The sequence below is a fragment of the Drosophila melanogaster genome, chromosome 2R (genome assembly GCF_000001215.4).
Source record: "Drosophila melanogaster chromosome 2R".
NCBI lineage: Eukaryota > Metazoa > Arthropoda > Insecta > Diptera > Drosophilidae > Drosophila > Drosophila melanogaster.
This window is the reverse complement of record NT_033778.4, coordinates 6,165,241-6,181,667: the sequence shown is the minus strand read 5'-3', so window position 1 is coordinate 6,181,667 and position 16,427 is coordinate 6,165,241. Positions and strand designations below refer to the sequence as shown.

General features: G+C 37.2%; 4 protein-coding genes and 6 non-coding genes across 11 annotated transcripts in view, besides 4 other annotated features; 4 read left to right on the top strand and 6 right to left on the bottom strand.

Moving 5' to 3' along the window:
- The first annotated feature begins 41 nt into the window (after nucleotides 1–41).
- Nucleotides 42–742, top strand: CG11211 (uncharacterized protein). The gene is made up of 3 exons (NM_136364.3): nucleotides 42–195; nucleotides 253–361; nucleotides 413–742. The coding sequence occupies exons 1-3, from the start codon at nucleotides 49–51 to the stop codon at nucleotides 685–687; spliced, it is 531 nt and encodes a 176-aa protein (NP_610208.1). The 5' UTR covers nucleotides 42–48; the 3' UTR covers nucleotides 688–742.
- Nucleotides 743–1,311: 569 nt separating this feature from the next.
- CG8343 (uncharacterized protein) lies at nucleotides 1,312–1,942 on the bottom strand. Its single transcript, NM_136363.4, has one exon. It carries the CDS (start codon nucleotides 1,928–1,930, stop codon nucleotides 1,382–1,384), a length of 549 nt encoding a protein of 182 aa, NP_610207.1. The 5' UTR covers nucleotides 1,931–1,942; the 3' UTR covers nucleotides 1,312–1,381.
- A 1,069-nt stretch (nucleotides 1,943–3,011) lies between these two features.
- On the top strand, nucleotides 3,012–3,084 carry tRNA:Arg-ACG-1-5 (transfer RNA:Arginine-ACG 1-5). The gene has a single exon. It is a non-coding gene; the product is annotated as a tRNA-Arg (tRNA).
- Nucleotides 3,085–4,255: 1,171 nt separating this feature from the next.
- Nucleotides 4,256–4,384: a mobile genetic element.
- A 1,088-nt stretch (nucleotides 4,385–5,472) lies between these two features.
- Cyp6w1 (Cytochrome P450 6w1) lies at nucleotides 5,473–7,984 on the bottom strand. Of its 2 annotated transcripts, none has more exons than NM_001299216.1 (2): nucleotides 7,497–7,984; nucleotides 5,473–7,376 (listed from the first exon to the last, which is right to left on the bottom strand). In NM_001299216.1, exons 1-2 carry the CDS (start codon nucleotides 7,950–7,952, stop codon nucleotides 6,288–6,290), a joined length of 1,545 nt encoding a protein of 514 aa, NP_001286145.1. In that variant the 5' UTR covers nucleotides 7,953–7,984; the 3' UTR covers nucleotides 5,473–6,287. The 2 variants fall into 2 exon arrangements, with proteins under 2 accessions (NP_001286145.1, NP_610206.1); NM_136362.3 differs by having other exon boundaries at nucleotides 6,237–7,376.
- A 1,161-nt stretch (nucleotides 7,985–9,145) lies between these two features.
- Nucleotides 9,146–9,287: a mobile genetic element.
- A 621-nt stretch (nucleotides 9,288–9,908) lies between these two features.
- On the bottom strand, nucleotides 9,909–9,981 carry tRNA:Arg-ACG-1-4 (transfer RNA:Arginine-ACG 1-4). The gene has a single exon. It is a non-coding gene; the product is annotated as a tRNA-Arg (tRNA).
- A 118-nt stretch (nucleotides 9,982–10,099) lies between these two features.
- On the top strand, nucleotides 10,100–10,172 carry tRNA:Lys-CTT-1-5 (transfer RNA:Lysine-CTT 1-5). The gene has a single exon. It is a non-coding gene; the product is annotated as a tRNA-Lys (tRNA).
- Nucleotides 10,173–11,756: 1,584 nt separating this feature from the next.
- Nucleotides 11,757–11,787: a mobile genetic element.
- A 201-nt stretch (nucleotides 11,788–11,988) lies between these two features.
- On the bottom strand, nucleotides 11,989–12,061 carry tRNA:Arg-ACG-1-3 (transfer RNA:Arginine-ACG 1-3). The gene has a single exon. It is a non-coding gene; the product is annotated as a tRNA-Arg (tRNA).
- A 519-nt stretch (nucleotides 12,062–12,580) lies between these two features.
- Nucleotides 12,581–16,427, top strand: part of EcR (Ecdysone receptor) — an 81,215-nt gene continuing 77,368 nt past the window's right edge. Inside the window, exon 1 of the mRNA NM_165461.3 lies at nucleotides 12,581–12,912. The gene's annotated coding sequence lies outside the window, so the exon portion shown is untranslated. The remainder of the gene's footprint in view (nucleotides 12,913–16,427) is intronic.
- Nucleotides 15,162–15,263: a mobile genetic element.
- On the bottom strand, nucleotides 15,444–15,517 carry tRNA:Ile-AAT-1-1 (transfer RNA:Isoleucine-AAT 1-1). The gene has a single exon. It is a non-coding gene; the product is annotated as a tRNA-Ile (tRNA).
- tRNA:Lys-CTT-1-4 (transfer RNA:Lysine-CTT 1-4) lies at nucleotides 15,612–15,684 on the bottom strand. Its single transcript has one exon. It is a non-coding gene; the product is annotated as a tRNA-Lys (tRNA).

The following is a 16,427-nucleotide window of genomic DNA, read 5'->3' as shown; positions in this document are numbered from 1 at the left end:
AGACATGGCCATATAAATGCATTTATTTCTGGACGAGTTCTATTCAGCATGGTTACCATACTGTTCACTATCTTTAGCTTACCTTTCTTGGTAATAGCATCCAGCAACATCAACAATACCGATTTGACTTTTTATCAAAAGTGCAATCCGCTTCTTCAGTGCAATGCATATTTTTCAGTGGCAGGTTTTGCTGAAGTAAGCTCTGGTAACTACTTATGACCTTCTGTCATAGTAATGATTTTTCTTTTTAAGGTAAACTGGCTTGAAGCTAACCATGTATGCAATAGAGTTGGAGCAGTCCTAGCTACTGTCAGAAATGAGGAGCAGCATCAGCTAATGCTTCACTACGTCAACAGGAAAGGTAAGCTTGATAAAGAAAAGTGACACTACTCCCCGTTTGACCTTTATATAGAACGGATATTTGGAAACAGAACCTTTTGGTTGGGCGCCACAAACCTGGTGGATCGGAGCTATTTCTGGACCTGGATGAGCACTGGCATTCCCGTTACCTACGCACAATGGAGCCGGAGAGAGCCCAAGTCTGATCGAACAGGTCAAGACGCCTGCCTGGTCTTGGGAACAGACAATCTCTGGCATAGTGAACCCTGCCAACGGAAACACAATTTTATTTGCGAAAATGTTTGTCAGCTAAATTATTCAGGGCTGGACAAGAGAGTATATATATAAAATTGTTATTTCAATCTGAAAATATATAAAACAATATCCAAAGCAAAATGAATAGAACACAATTGTCTTTCAACGATGCAATTAACAACCCAAATGGATAGGCACCTTTTTGCCACAGCGTTTGTATCAAGAAATACTTAAAAGTTTTAGCTTTGGGTTGGTCTAAGTAATTAGAGAATTCAAATAATCGCAACATCCAAATTTAATACTTTCGATTACATATAAATATAGCGATTTTTCAAATTCGAAATGACGAATAGCAGTCATTAAACATTAAAGATTTTTGTCAAAAAACGTCGAAGGCGTAGTCTGGCCAATAACATCAGTTTCAAGTATATGTTTTTGTAGACAAATCATACAACTTTTTATATTACATAATATAGTCTCACAAGGAATGTATGTTTACACAAGGAATATTTTATTATACACAGAGAAGGATTACTCATCACTTATGTTGTTTATAGTGAGCTAAAGGAAAAGTATCTCTTCTGGGGATATATAGTAGACGATTTGGGATCAACTGTGAGAAAAAAAAGACTCGAGAGCCCCGAGCATTAAAAGATTGACAAATAACTCAGTCTTTAAGTTTGCCTTGCTTGAAATTAAAAACTCATTCGCATTTTTAATTGCACATATTCGGCTGATATTTTATTTAACAACCGGACTCTTTTTCGACTCACTTCGTCAAATTAGGTTAGTTTACGTCGTCATCGAACTGGCAACGCTTCTCGCAAACGAAGTAGCGCAGCTCTGAGCAGTTCTCGTTCACCCATAGTCCGTTAATTCCATTGATGCCAAGGCAGTGGCGATTATCGCTGGAGTAGCCCGGTAGACCGTTCTGGAAGTTGCGGTAGTTGACGGCGCGCCCCTTGCTGAACCACACCCAGTTGTTGTCACTGGCCAGGTCGGTGCCCGAGGTCCAGAGCGGATCGGTCAGCAGATCCTGCTGGTTCCGGGCGTAGTTGAAGAGGAAGTTGCGGAGACTGCGCTGATCCTGCTCGGATGTAATGCTTACGAGCGTGTACCCATAGGCGGCACAGGTGGCCTGAGCTTGGAACCAGTTCACTTTGGCAAAGGCACCTATGGCGAACCTGCCATCGCGCAGACTAAATGGCGAGAAGGCGGGCAGCTGAGGCTCCTCGGCGGTGTCGTTTCCGGGTGCTGGAGATGTGGGTAAGAGGTCCGATTCTGGCAAGGACCAAGCGGAGCAGAAGACCAAACAGACCAGGAATAGGGAACGCATGTTGATTTGTATGGCAAGTTGAGAGGGAAGCTTCCCTTATATAGCCAATGCACTAATTGCCCGGGCATTTATCAATGTCACTAGATAAGCAGCTGAGTCTTGGCATAAGTGAGTACTTTCCCCAAATTGGTTCAGCTCGCGCCAGCTTCTTGCGTTATGCCATAAATATTGCCCCAGTAAATCTCAATTTTAAGCGCTGCGCAAATCCGCTGGCTATTTGTATGTTAAGGTTCGCGCTGGCTAATAATTTCATCCCACCCCAAAAGCCTTCGATCCAATGCATGTGCTGGAAATTTATCGAAAAAATGTAAAAAGCATATCTCATTTAACTCAGCTGTCAGTGGGGGAAATCCGAGGGAGAAAAAGAGACGTTATGACGGGTCAAGGATTGCCAATTGCCAAAGCGGAACCCTCGTCCAACTTTTCCCCACGCAATCTCGATGCACATTTTCTTTCGGCGTCGCTCTGTGTGTTTGTGTGTTTGCCAAGTGTTTACGACTCCCGCTGGGATTGAACAGCAACGAAATGTGCAAACACAGATCGCTGCACTTCCTCCACTCCTTTATTCGTTTTCGACTTGGGGGAAAATGACATAGAATCAAAAACTGCTTGCTGCCTTGTGGTAAGTGAGGCGTTCTGCGGGGCGTATGCTTAATATGAATTCTTCGAATGGCGTCTCATTCAGAATAGCATTTGCATGCTGCACAAGGGACAGTGAATTCACATTACAAAGAAGGTCATTCATTGTCAGGTGGAAGGTAATCGTTATAGTAAAGTAATCCGCTCTTGTATAAAAATCGCAATCGATACAAGTATTTGAAGCTCAATAATAAAAGATGAAAGATTGCCGATTTGGAGGTCTTGGCCAATCGAATTTCAAATATGTATAGTATTATTTGTATTTGCTTTTCCCTTTAATCCATGAGTCGACAACATAATAAACCTTTTTAGAAAAATTCCATCTTCTATGGAGAAGTCACTCTCACTCACTAAAGTTAATTTAAGAACGCTGTAGCTCAGCTAAGATCAGGCATAATAAGCTAAAAGGTCTTCACAACATGTGTCGCGAGTGCTTTCAGGTGGTCCTGTGGCGCAATGGATAACGCGTCTGACTACGGATCAGAAGATTCCAGGTTCGACTCCTGGCAGGATCGTATTCGAATTTTTTTATTTTAAATACAAATGATACAATTGCAGTTTAAGAAGTCCGCACTTTTTACAGCCACCAGTCCAAAAGTAATATTCAGAAATATATGGAACAATATATATGGAATCCACCATTTTCGGATTCGTCAGTTTTTTAATTCAAAAAGTAAAGCGATAGAATTAATTTGTCGAGTTCTTTTGGAAATAGCCATTATCTTCTGAACCCCTGCAGCTATAGACTTGATATATGTATGTACATATGTCGTTAGAAATGCATTAGAACATAGTTTCCTGCTATTGAACGCAGTGTTTTCCGGACTAGTACAAAAGTTAGAAAGTATGGATTAAGATTAAGAAACATTAGATTCATATGTCGAGGATTATGTACGGTTTTTCATTTCACTATTTAGCCGGTGCTTATTTTCTGCATATATCAATGAAAATGCACACAAATGAAAATTGATTAATAGTTTTTGATTTAATTTAAATCTTTTAGCTCTACGAGTTCCCAAGAACGGAAGTTTTTCAACGGAAAATCAAGTCGTCAGTGATAGTAGTTGTGTGCGCTGTCTTTAAAAGAAATTCAACATAATAAGCTTTAAAAACCACATGATAAAGAAATACTAATTGCCTGTTTTTAAAGGACGTTTTCTTTAGTCGACCTTCGCTTTACGTACTGTAAAAAAGCCAAGCTCATTCTTCGGTTTTTTCACTCAAAGCATAAATTAAGTTGAACGATTTCCAGCGGGTGGCGGGTCTCCCATTGCCGAGGAGTCTTCGGTGCATACATATATGCTGCGTGACTATCTACTGGAAGAGGGGTCCTTTTCGTCTTGTCGGTGTCCTTGCTTTAAGCATTTCCACCGGAGCAGCGCTAGCCATCTAATTTAATTGCCATTTTCCTTCCAACCAACCAAAGACAAATAGCTGCAGCTAATAGATCATGTCATCTTGTCAACAAGTCTTTCAGTTTAATTGAGCATTTAACATGACACGGCCAAGAACATCTTAATTTGTAGCAATGACGAATAGTTCAAAGAACACGGATCAATCGATATAATATTGGCGAGATGTTTTCCAGTTAGAGAAACATTTTCGACAATTTAAGATGTATATTTTATTCCTGGTCAGTGTAAACAGCCGAGCCGTAAACTAATCTATTAGTTATAAAAAACGCTATTTCCTTGACTATCAGACACCCGTTACTGAGCTAGTTGGAGTGCATGCACGAAATTGCAACATTTTTATTGCCATTGGGGTATTAAATTGAATAAAAAAAATAGTAAAATAAAAAAGAAATCAGAACATTTTTGTGGTATCGCAGTTTTGGGCAGATTGTGGGATTGCCAGCTTTCTCAAATAAATTTGCTCTACGTCTACGTCTCTAGGGTCTTCTCGCCTAATCTATCACTATCTATATTTTATATCTATATCTATATATAGATATATATATCTATATTTTATACATCCTGATAAAATTTATAATTTTAATAATTTTTTTTTTTAATAAAATTATAAATTAAATTAAATTAATAAAATAAAAAAAAAAACAACTTTGTAAAAGACAATTCTATGAGGTTAGAGTCGGAAACATCAAAATAATTTTGGCGTGTCCATAATAAATGAGAAGAAAAATGATAAAACGATTAAAAATCGTAACAATTTTCAAAGCAGTGGCTCTAGCAGACTCCTCTAGTCAAGAACATATATAATGAAAAATTAAAGTTTATATACATATATATTGGCGCGGAAATAAATATTACTTAAGGTTGTCTCAGCTCATTGACGACCAAATCGGTGCCACAAAAAGAATCTTTAAGATTTAATCGCTCTATTTATCTTTACGTCAGCTTTGGCCAAATGTCCCTAAAGTTGAGGACACTGAGGGGACGTCCAGGCGTCCAGTTCGTTTGTTAATTAACAAATTTCTAATAAAGCCAGCACAAGGTTTTGAAGGGGTAAAAAGTTTCGAGCTAATTAGAAGACAAGCAGTATGGGAAGGGACCCATGCAATTCTCGAGTATATTAATTTAATGTCGATTTGCATGTAATTTCCCAGCCAAGGCGAAGCTTAATTCCACTTTAAGTTTGGTTATGACGCTGAACTCGAGTGTAATCTAGCAGAAAGACATTTATGCAATAGCCACTGGCTAATTAAAACTAATGGCCAAGTCAAGAAAGTAACGAGCCACTGTCAGCTACTAGCGGCTGCAGGTGGATGTCCTTATCTGAGTGGCTTTCCTTGTTCGATTCGTCCTAGAAGGGCTGCTATTCAATCGGAAGGGAAAACCACTCCCGCGAAAGGTGGCAAAAGTTACGCAACACTCGTATAAAAAGTCGCACGCGATATCCCGATATGGGGGGGGGAGCAGTCGCTTGCAAATCCAAATAAGAAGGTCAGTCCAAAGTCATTGAGTTGCGTGCCACGCATTTGCCAGTGCCCTTGTCTGTGGCAGATGCAGTTGCAGTTGCACCCTTACAACAAGTCAACTGTAAATTGGCTTAGCTGCAGTTTATCATTAAATTTGATGTCATTTTATTTACCATTGCATTCCACCTACATTTTATTTTCGTATGTGGAAGCTTTACGTGAGGTGCAGTATTATTAAAATAATATTTTCAAGTATTCTGCGGATCGTGTAGAATTTTTTAAGCCCGTTGTGCTGGACAGTGTCCACTTTAAATCTTACATCTCCAAATCAATTTGCCAAGAAAACTTGTAAGGTGAATTCTAGCAATATACAAATAAAACATATTGTTTCTGAAGTTAAAGTGATTTTATCATATTTCCCCTGGACTGGTTGACATTATGCAATTTGTTATGGTTACGATGTGCGCCACTAAATGCTTCTAGGCATAAAAACTATTGTAGGTTTGTATTGTGACCTTGGTCCTTTTCCATTCTTTTTCATATTCTTTCGAGATGTCGTTTCGTTTGTATAATCAATCGACAACCTGCTCCAAATAAGTTTTTTCGCAAGAAACAATATATTATTGACCATATATAATTTTGGTTTAAACAGAAGAAAGTGAGAATATCACAATCACGATAAGCAAAAAATAATATAACTAAAACTTACAATGCACCAAAAAGTTGCATCAGAATTTTGTAGTTTTCTCCCTCGCACTCCCACAGAAATCACCTATAGCGTTCTCTCTTCTTTGATTTTTTATTTGGGCGGCTGCTGTGTTATGAATTCTATTTTATATATCATTTTTGTCCAAAATCTTTCTTCCCGGAAACCTTCTCCACTCGAAGGATAATATCGCGCTTTGAGGCCATAACCGGGCTAGTTGGAGCCCACTCGATCTTCTTAATGGTTTTATCACATGTGTGGAATCGGTGGTTGCGCAAAATATGCACAAGTCCAAGCTTGGATTGAAGCAGACCCAACCGCATGCCAATGCAGTTTCGCGGACCAACACCAAACGGCATGTATGCGTCCATGTTAAGATTGTCGCGGTTGCTCGAATTGAAGCGCTCCGGATCGTACTTCTCGGGGTCCGGCCAGTACTGGGGGTCACGATGAACGGCCACAGTGGACATATAAATGGACATGCCGTGCGGCAGCTCCATGTTGTGGAATGGTTCGAGGGTGAATCGCTCACCCTCCGCCGGTTGAGAGCATTCTCGTTCTATATAGCCCACGATCGGATACTTGCGGAGTGTCTCGTTGACAACCTGAGATAGGTAGGGCATCTCCTGAATACGCTCATAGCTTATATGGTCCTCGTCCCCGAAGAAGTCAACGATCTCTTGCCGCAGACGGTCCTGTAGAGCCTCGTTCTTGGCCAGCTCGTAAAGCGTCATCGTCATTGTGGACGCACTAGTTTCAAATCCGGCGGTCTGAAAAACAGCTGCCTGGGCAACTAAGTAGTCCAAGTCAACTTCCTTCGACATCTTCCCCGGGTTGGCAGCAGCCTCGCGCTTTAGGGCTAGAAGGATGTCGATAAGGTCGTTTCGCTTTTCGCCTGTCCTTTCGCGCTCCTTTAGAACGTAGTTGACGCTGGACCGGATGAACTTTGTGGTTTCCCTAGAAAAGAGTTTCACACGGGCCAGTGACGCCAGAGCCGGGATCATAAAAATAATCGCAAAGTCAATGCCCCTACTTAAGGTCAGCGAAAATATAGCTCTATTGTGGTAAAAGAACTCGCTCTTGGCGTCCTGCAGAGCGTTGGCCTCTACGCCAAAGGCAATAGTCGCTATTAGGTCAGTGGTGAACCGGGAGCATAGATCCTTCACTTGGACTTCCGTACCACTGCCTAGACGCTCGGCGCTGTCCTGCAAGTTCTTTCCAATCTACAAATAGCATTAAATTTTAAAACTTAGATACAATATACAAAAAGAAAAAACAACTTAATAATAACTCAGTAAATAGCACCCATTTTTGAATGCAAACAAATTCTCTCTGTGGCTTACCTTCACCATTAGAGGATACATTTGCTTGATCTTGCCAGATGTAAAAACCGGAGAGATTTTTGTGCGCAATTCCCTCCATCCTGGGCTTCGTGCAAAGAAGAGGTTTTTATAGCCAAGCGCGTCGTTGTGCGGGTCAGTTTGAAGGACGCGGTTGTTGAAGTATTGAAACTTCTTGATCATCACCGTCTTGATCAGTTCTAAATCGCGAATGACAAGTGCCGGACGATGGGTCATGTATACTCCAACGAAAGGCTCGTTCTCGAAGCCAGGCGCTTCGTGGAATTTTTGAATCTGCTCGAAGAACGGCACTTTTGCGGTCAAAAACTCCCGGGTGCAGCCTACAACGGGAAACGGACGGATGTATTTTACTCCATGGCGTTCCCAAAACGATAAGGTTCGCCTCTGCCAGATATAGAAGACGATCGTTAATGAACCGAGAAGAAGCAGTAACAACATGTTGGGTGCTTAGAAGTTAGGGATCTTCTACTAAAATTTCCGCTCTGTGGGCCGCTTTAAAGCGATCGCCAAAGCTTTCCAGGCCGCATATGTAGTAGATGTAGTAGATGTAGTAGAGACTGTCAACACTCAAAGAAATTGATACTGATCCATTTTATTTCACTTTCAGTTTTTAGCATAATACTTATTACCTATCGACATACAAATTATTGGTAAATTATTTTGAATAATATAATAGTATAATTATGGATAAATACACATTTTTAGTTTTAAACAAAATATTTATTCCAATAGTTAAACATCAGCTATATTAAACATAAGTATCATTTAATAATTACAATTTTATAAACGAACGTTAGACTTTGTTGACAGTATAGTATACTCGGTATACACGCATATGTGATAAGGCTTTTTAAATCGCATTTAATCTTTGACTAGGCGAATTTAATAGATGCTTTTTTGCTTAGACTTCATGACTATACAAAAAGCTGAATCAATTGCGAACCGAGCAAAAGTTAGTTGAAATAACGTTTCAGCGCGTCAGCGTGTGCTGTTTGATTAAAACGGACTTTGGGGAAACACCTCTGGTGAAGATTACTACAGTCTCAGTATTATACTTTTTCTTGTTTGTGCTATAAACAGTAGTCAATAATTTTATATGGCATATATAGTATTATGGCACTTTTTGAGGTCGGTATCAGTAGTCAAGCGTAATAGTATCCTATTATAGAGATATAAAACTTATTGAGCCCTAAACACAGAGGAAACACAGATGCTTAATTCAAGATTTTGTTTTTTCAATATAAAACATAACTTTTTTAATTTATTATGATAAACACTGCGATAGAAACAACTAATAACAATTTAGAATCATTGGACTTGTCTTGTTTTGGTCGTTTTGTAGGCGTTAGAATTGGCGTGGCGATATTAATCTTGCTACATTAGGGACACCCAACCTAAGACATATCTTATCTAACGCCTGTGGCACGCCTCCAAATTTTAATGCTTTAGTGCTTATATGACGTAGTTAGAGCGTTAGAGTGCGCGTGGCAAAACATTTTTGGCATACAAATAGAAATTCTAAAAGCAAATCATAAAATAAGAAAATGTTAAATGTTTGATATTTTTCCTAAAAAACGTTTTGCCACGCTCTAACGCCCTTAAGCCGCTAAACCGGTCACCCCCTCACTTAGAACAATTTAAAATTTTTTTCTCAGTTTATTCCCCAATATCTATCAATATCCCATTAAAATTATAAAATTTCCTGTTCGCATTCACACTAGTTGGGTAACGGGTATCTGATATTCGGCGAACTCGACTATAGCATTACCTCTTGTTTATTTTGTATTACATAGTTAAATGGAAAATCATATGTCGTCACAATAGTTAATATCAAAATTATATACATATGTTTAAGCTGCTTTTGTAAATATGTATGTATATATGTATGTATGTATGTATGCACCTAAGAAGATACAGCTTAAAAGCTTTTTCTGGTTATATTTAATGTACTATAAGATTAATAGTGTTCCTAAGTCTTTTGAGTAAAGCGGAATTTGCAAATGTGAGTTAGATATGTAAGTATAACCTGGATGGCACACCGAGGAAGAAGTGACCCACATTTTCTTTGTAGAAAATGTCGTCCTTATCCTGATAAGGAATTAAATATATATTTATTTTGTAACTGATTACTAAACTCACGAAGAACACAGAGAATAATTTTTTTCTTAATTTAATTTTTTCTTAAGCACCCTTGAATAAAGGCCGAATCGTGATGTGCTTGAACCTAATCATTTTCTATATCGACATGTATGAACCAAGGACATTTGGATACAAATAATAAAAAAGAGAACAACATGAAGACAAAAGAGTCTCATCACAGTTCATTTTCTTCGGCTGATGAGACTTCTAAAAATGTCTTTAAAAAGTTTAGATTTAGTTGGGATAAAAATAAATCGATCCTGCCAGGAGTCGAACCTGGAATCTTCTGATCCGTAGTCAGACGCGTTATCCATTGCGCCACAGGACCATGTTCCAAGTTACACCGTGAATGCCATCAAGATCTGACTTGTCACAGTTAGAAAGCTTTTCCGAAAGGGTAGCAATCGAACATACTCTTAAAGCTAGTTACACCTCTTGCAAAAACAGCCCGGCTAGCTCAGTCGGTAGAGCATGAGACTCTTAATCTCAGGGTCGTGGGTTCGAGCCCCACGTTGGGCGGCTTATATTTTTAAATGTCTCAAGCCCGCATGCTAAGTCTACATTTATTTTCCATATCTTCTCCCTTCTAAGATCACGACAATTAACGAATGATAAAGAATGTGTTTACTTTCTTTCGACCTGTTATAAATCGGACTTCATTAAAATGTAACCTTTTTAAGATTTTTACTTGACTTTATAACATAATTGCTTGGACTAAGATTAGGATCTCATTATAATTTACGTACATATTTTGACTTATTCCCATTACAAGTATAAAAATGTATTTTCTTTTTATTAGTTTTCTTTTGGGTATTTGGTAACACTTAATAGATAAATTCGAAAAACTTACACACATACATATGTGAAATGTGTACTTCTTCACAAGGCACAAGAGCGGCGCATAATATTTATTGGAGAGCTTGAAAACTACGCTAGAACGCTTCACGGGTATTCGAGGGATAAAATAATATAAATTGACAAGGCATATCCAGAAATTTGCAAATAAAATAAAATAAAATCACATTTTCAAAACATGTTTGAATATAAATATTTTTGACTTATAGGAAGATATTGTCAAGGCAAATCATCAAATACGAAATATTTGAAACATTTAAAAAAAAAAACTGTGTTATGTTCGGTTAATGCATTCTTAATATCGACTACCTAGCTTTTATAAGCTAGGACAGAGGGATATGGCCATATTACATTAAAATATTCTATATTCAATAAATAATAAGCAATATTTGTGTACAATTTTAGGGAGTTGGATATGATTTCTTCTACCTGAAACATACTTTTAATAAAATCTAGTACACCTCTATAATCACGAATAATGAGAAAAAACCAGATTTGGCAGATTTATAAGACAAATTATGAACATAGGGTATATCAGTAGATCTTTCCAATTTATAACGATATATGTATATATTAAGGTTATTAAATTTTCCTATCAAATAACAACTAACAAAACAAAAAACAAGCAAAGTTTGAACAAAGCATCGCATTATAGATATTAGTTTTTAAATGTTTACAGTTACAAAAAAAAAATTGTTAAAGTCTTACCTCGAGATCTTTCGAATTGTTAGTTTTGGCCTACGAATGTGGCCGTTGGCTCCATAGTGCAATTGCAGAAAGTTTAGAGCGTTAAGATCTATAAATAGGATTCACTTTCTTGTGGTAGTAAACACAACAAAAATGCTTAAAAATACTTGTGAAGAGATTTGCTGTATGCGTTGATGAGAGCGGCTTTGGAATGAGAAAAAGACTGCAGAAAGCTTCCAAACTGAGTTTGAAACTGTTTACGTAGCAGCGATGTGAATATATATTTTTTGAAGTCCCAATTTAATTTAATTTTATAGTTTCGTATCGTACATTTTTGTTTCTTTTCTTAGTTGCAACTATTTTCAGTAGATGGATGGCCATTAAATAATCAGATAGGTTTGTCATGTTACCGGAAGTTTTTCCGCAATACCGATGTTTGGGAAATGGTTCTTATTGCACACATCAAAACATTTCCACAGTTCTATTCCGGTGGTCTTCAATTTTTAGGTACTGGAAGCTCTAAGGCCCGTCTGGATAGTATATCTACGATCAATATTGAACCAAAGACACTAGAATATTTCTAGTGTCTTTGTCTTGTCTAGTGTCTTTGATTGAACGCTATAACAAGTAAACAGAAAGCCACCATTAAAGCTTTGGGATGACAATTTTTAATTCACTTTAGTATTTTTAACATTATTGTCAAGGATATCTTGAAAATAGAATGTCAAAGAATGTACACTAGAGTAGTATTCACATATTGGGGATAATAAAAATTAAAATACGCCAAAAAATTCGATCCTGCCAGGAGTCGAACCTGGAATCTTCTGATCCGTAGTCAGACGCGTTATCCATTGCGCCACAGGACCGCTTGGCGTGCAAGTGTAACAGTTCAAAGAAGTAGAAAGTCAAACTCGAATATTATTTGTGCACATTGTTATCGACACCTAATCCAAGCAGTGCATCAACTAGCTAAGTTGATATTTTTCCAAATTAAACATATGTATATTTTTTGTGACATATGAACATATTACACATTAATATGTACCTACTATACAATTCATTCAAAATATAATCTATATATTATTCCGTTAAAAAAAGAAATACTAATAAGAAATTAGAGTAAAATACTTTGGAATTTTGTATTTACGTTAAAAGCATAAAACTTTCCATTCCAATAATATCACAGGTGTTTTTATTAGTGAAAATTACGGCTACCTTTATTTGTCAGTAAGCTTAGCTTACTTAGACTATTTTTTGTTGAATTCAACAAGGATGCAACTACACCCCCACTACTCCACCCCTCATACAAAAGCGAGGACTGCAGCGACGCCAAAACTGCGTTGAGAGCGAGCCAAAGCGTCAGCAGCGAGGGAGAAAATCAGTGGTTCTCAGTCCGTCGTTGACTTTCGAAGTGTGCAGTTCCCGAGAGCGGTAGAAGCAAGTAGTGGCAATCAATTGAAGACTAATCTTCCGAAGAAATATGCGTGTTTTGGGGTCTAAGAAACATTTTGAGGCCAATCGACGTTGTGCTTCGTAACCTTTTTGTGGAAACTACTATTAAAATAGTTACTTAAATTATGAACCTACATATGTAGCTGTGCGTGGGTGTGTGTTTTTGTGTGTTCGGTGAAAAACGCAAATACAGAGTGTCAAAAGTAAACAAATTTGGTGCTGAACTTCTGGAGGTTGCAGCATAGGAGTCTTCAGTCTACAAAAGGTATCCGACTTATTTGAATCCTAGCCGTTTTACCTCTTTTTCCCTCGGTGCTTCGTATATTCTGTTTTTCACATGCCTTTTTGTTTTCGTCGTCTGCTTCTGTTGCGGCCAGAAAGAGAAGAGAAAACTTAATACATAAGCACATATGTAGATTGGGGCAAGCAGACGTCGTTGTTGTTTCCCCTGCTCTTGTATTATTTATATTTTTCTTTGGTTATAATTGTCTGCGTGGTTCTTATTGTTGCTCTTTGTTTAGTTGCCGTTTCTTCTTCGCACTTATATTCGTTTGCAAGTATATTGGTGTGTGCTTGCGGCTCTCTTTCTTTGTGGTTCTTTCTCTCTATCTCTTTATTGTACTCTCTTCTCCTTCCCTATGTGTGTTTGTAGGCCTCGGCAGAAGACTGGCGGATGTCCCGGTTAACTCGTTAATGTTGTTAATGCAGGTCTACTAGAGGGACTTTGAGATATATGAAAACAATGTATATTTATACAAACATTTTGGGAAGATTTTAAGCTAGTCAAGCAGTTAAGCTGGTCAACTATTAGAACTTGTATGCATACTCGCAGATTATTTATTAACTAAAAAGAATTGTAGGTTTTTCTAGTTTTATTTTTTCATCGTTTTTAATCGTGTTTTTTTTTTTTTAATTAACTTCAAAGAACGGGTTTTTCTCGAAAACATCCGTCATTAATTTAGAGTTGGATATTTTGGAAAATTTGTTTTAATAACAATACACAATATACATATATATTTCATACAATTAATACAAGAAAATTAAGAAGAAATGGAAGAGTTAGCTATGCAAAAAACTACACATTGTGCACATGTATGTATAAATAACCAACAAACCTACAAATATATTGGAAAATCGAAATGTTACCTTTAACAATTAAAAAAAACTAGTCCTGATAATCGATTTATATTATTCTTACTATAAAATTCTGAGATAAATAGCGAACTCAAATAAGTATTCTAGATTTAAGAAATATGGAAACACGAGCTCATGACTATTTCATAATTATAACAGGTTGAATCAATACAATTCAAGATAGAACAGTAGAATTAGTAGTATGAGAGCAGTAGTTTTGGAAAATGTTTCCACAGAGTTTAAAACTTCCGACTAACAATAAAGGATTCTTTGAATGGTACATATACACAATGAGAAATTTAAAATGCGTAACCTCTATCCGACATAAAGTGTCTTTATTTAAAATAGAAGGGTTACATAATTCAATGCTACACCTTATAACAACCAAATATTTTAAGCAAATTACATGCACTTTGAAAGTAATACATCTTTGTAAAATTTGGCATTCATTAGTTCGTTAACAAAAAAGACGCTGTTCTATAAGAAAAATTCCGTAGACTTTTAGCACCTATCAACCTGCAGAGAACAACCTACAGAAAACAAGTCTAGCAGGCCGAAAGACATCGTCGTCCATTTTGGGTTGCAACTTCGCCATAAGACGCTACAGCAGACATTCGTTGAAAGCGAAAATAGCGCAGAGAATGGTGATGGTGCAAAATGTTCGACGTCCCCCTTGCCGGCAGAAAAGTATCTCGCAGATACATATCTAAAAGCCGCCACACCGAACATAGTGGAACCAGGCACTAGCAACTAAATATAATGCGCGGCGCTCACACCAATGCAGTCTCGTATAAATATCCCGCCTTGTGTTGGGCCGTTTGCAATTTCATTTTCATTGCAACTTCATGCCCCTGACATCAGACTCAACGCTTGTCCGTCCGCCATCCGGTCTACTCTGCCTCTGTTGCGTTGTGAGTTCTGAAACGATTATAGTTTCCATCTCTTGCAGTCTTTAACGCAATTTGCCTGTTTCCACGCTCATTCTTTGACAATTGCATGGACGGGAAAGTCCATTCGAGTTGTCCACTGCAATCCGCACAGTCAGTATGTGCCTGTGCGAATGTGGGAGCTGCTCACCCTAACCTACGCAACATAAAATGTATTGCGTCGGTAAGTTCCCTCATATCGCTTTATTTTGTATCTACCCGGCGTACATTCTTTTCATTATCTTTCATTCTATTCGGCTTTACTCCTTTTTTCTTTTTCCGTATTCATCTTCATCCGATTTTATGTAGCAGATGAAAACATGATCATTAACAATCTCTTTAGTCTGCCATGTACCTGTATCTCAGAAAATCAAAAAACCGAAATGCGAAAATCGAAACTAGTTAAAATAGTTGTAAAAAATTATTATTAAATCTAATTAATAATTTGTTGCCCTTTTTTCATTTTATTATTTTTAAGTGTCTATTGATATCCCAAAAATTGTGTTGAATGTTGTTAGCTAAAAAAAATTCCTGATAGTCGAGGAACTCAACTATAATAACGAATGGCCTATTGAATTATTGTTTCATAAAACGTGTGCGACTGATAACACAAAATTCTTATTACTTTGACTTCTGGAACATGTTACTGTATAAACATTTTTTTGTTTCATTAATTTTTCTAGATGACATTTCTAGTGTGAAAAAGCGTCTTTTATTTTTCTAAAATAATTACCGTTGGCCCATGAGGGGATCGAACCCGCGACCTTCGCGTTATTAGCACGACGCTCTAACCAACTGAGCTAATGGGCCCCATGGAATGCATTGAAAAAAAATATTAGTAAAATTAGTGAAGCTTAGAAGATAAAAACATTTTTCCAAATTTGTATTACAAACAAAAATAATTCGCCCAACGTGGGGCTCGAACCCACGACCCTGAGATTAAGAGTCTCATGCTCTACCGACTGAGCTAGCCGGGCTGAATGACCCATATTAAAACGGACCTAAGCTTGCTGAGATGCAGTGTAATAACATTCTTCTTCGATATATAATTATTCTAATGTCTCTAAATATACTATAAAATATACGTACATATGTATCAAGTGTATATTTTAGAGTTGTAGGATATGAAAACTAGCAGTAATTAAAAGCAAGCCCTACCGTCGAATTCTTTGACTATCAGATGCTCTTTCCACATCGATAACAAAATAGGCCCTAAAAACCTTTTAAAAGCGTTAGAGTGGGGATCGCATAGCCAAAACAACAGAGAACGCTATAGTCGAATTCCTGACTATCAAATACCCTTTACTCAGCTATTAAGAGAGAACGAAAAATTGCAGCTTTTTATTTTCTTGCCAGTCTAACGACCACACAAAACTGCCACGCCATCATCACCTTTAAAACAAAGTTTGGTTCTTTCAAATATTTTTAATCGTTTTGCCAATTTGTATGGTCGTTAGACTGGCAAGAAAATTGTTGGCCTACCGATAGAAATTGGCAAGACAAGTTTTAAAGGCCAGACTGATGATCGGACGGACGTGGCTAGATCGTTATTAACTGTTATCCGGATATCAATAATATATGAATAATAATAATAATATTAATAATAATATTATGAATAATAATTTATTTTTATCATTTTAATAATAATAATAAAAAATAATAAAAATATAAAAAATATTTATTTACATACAAAGATAATATAGTTTTTTTTAAATCACTG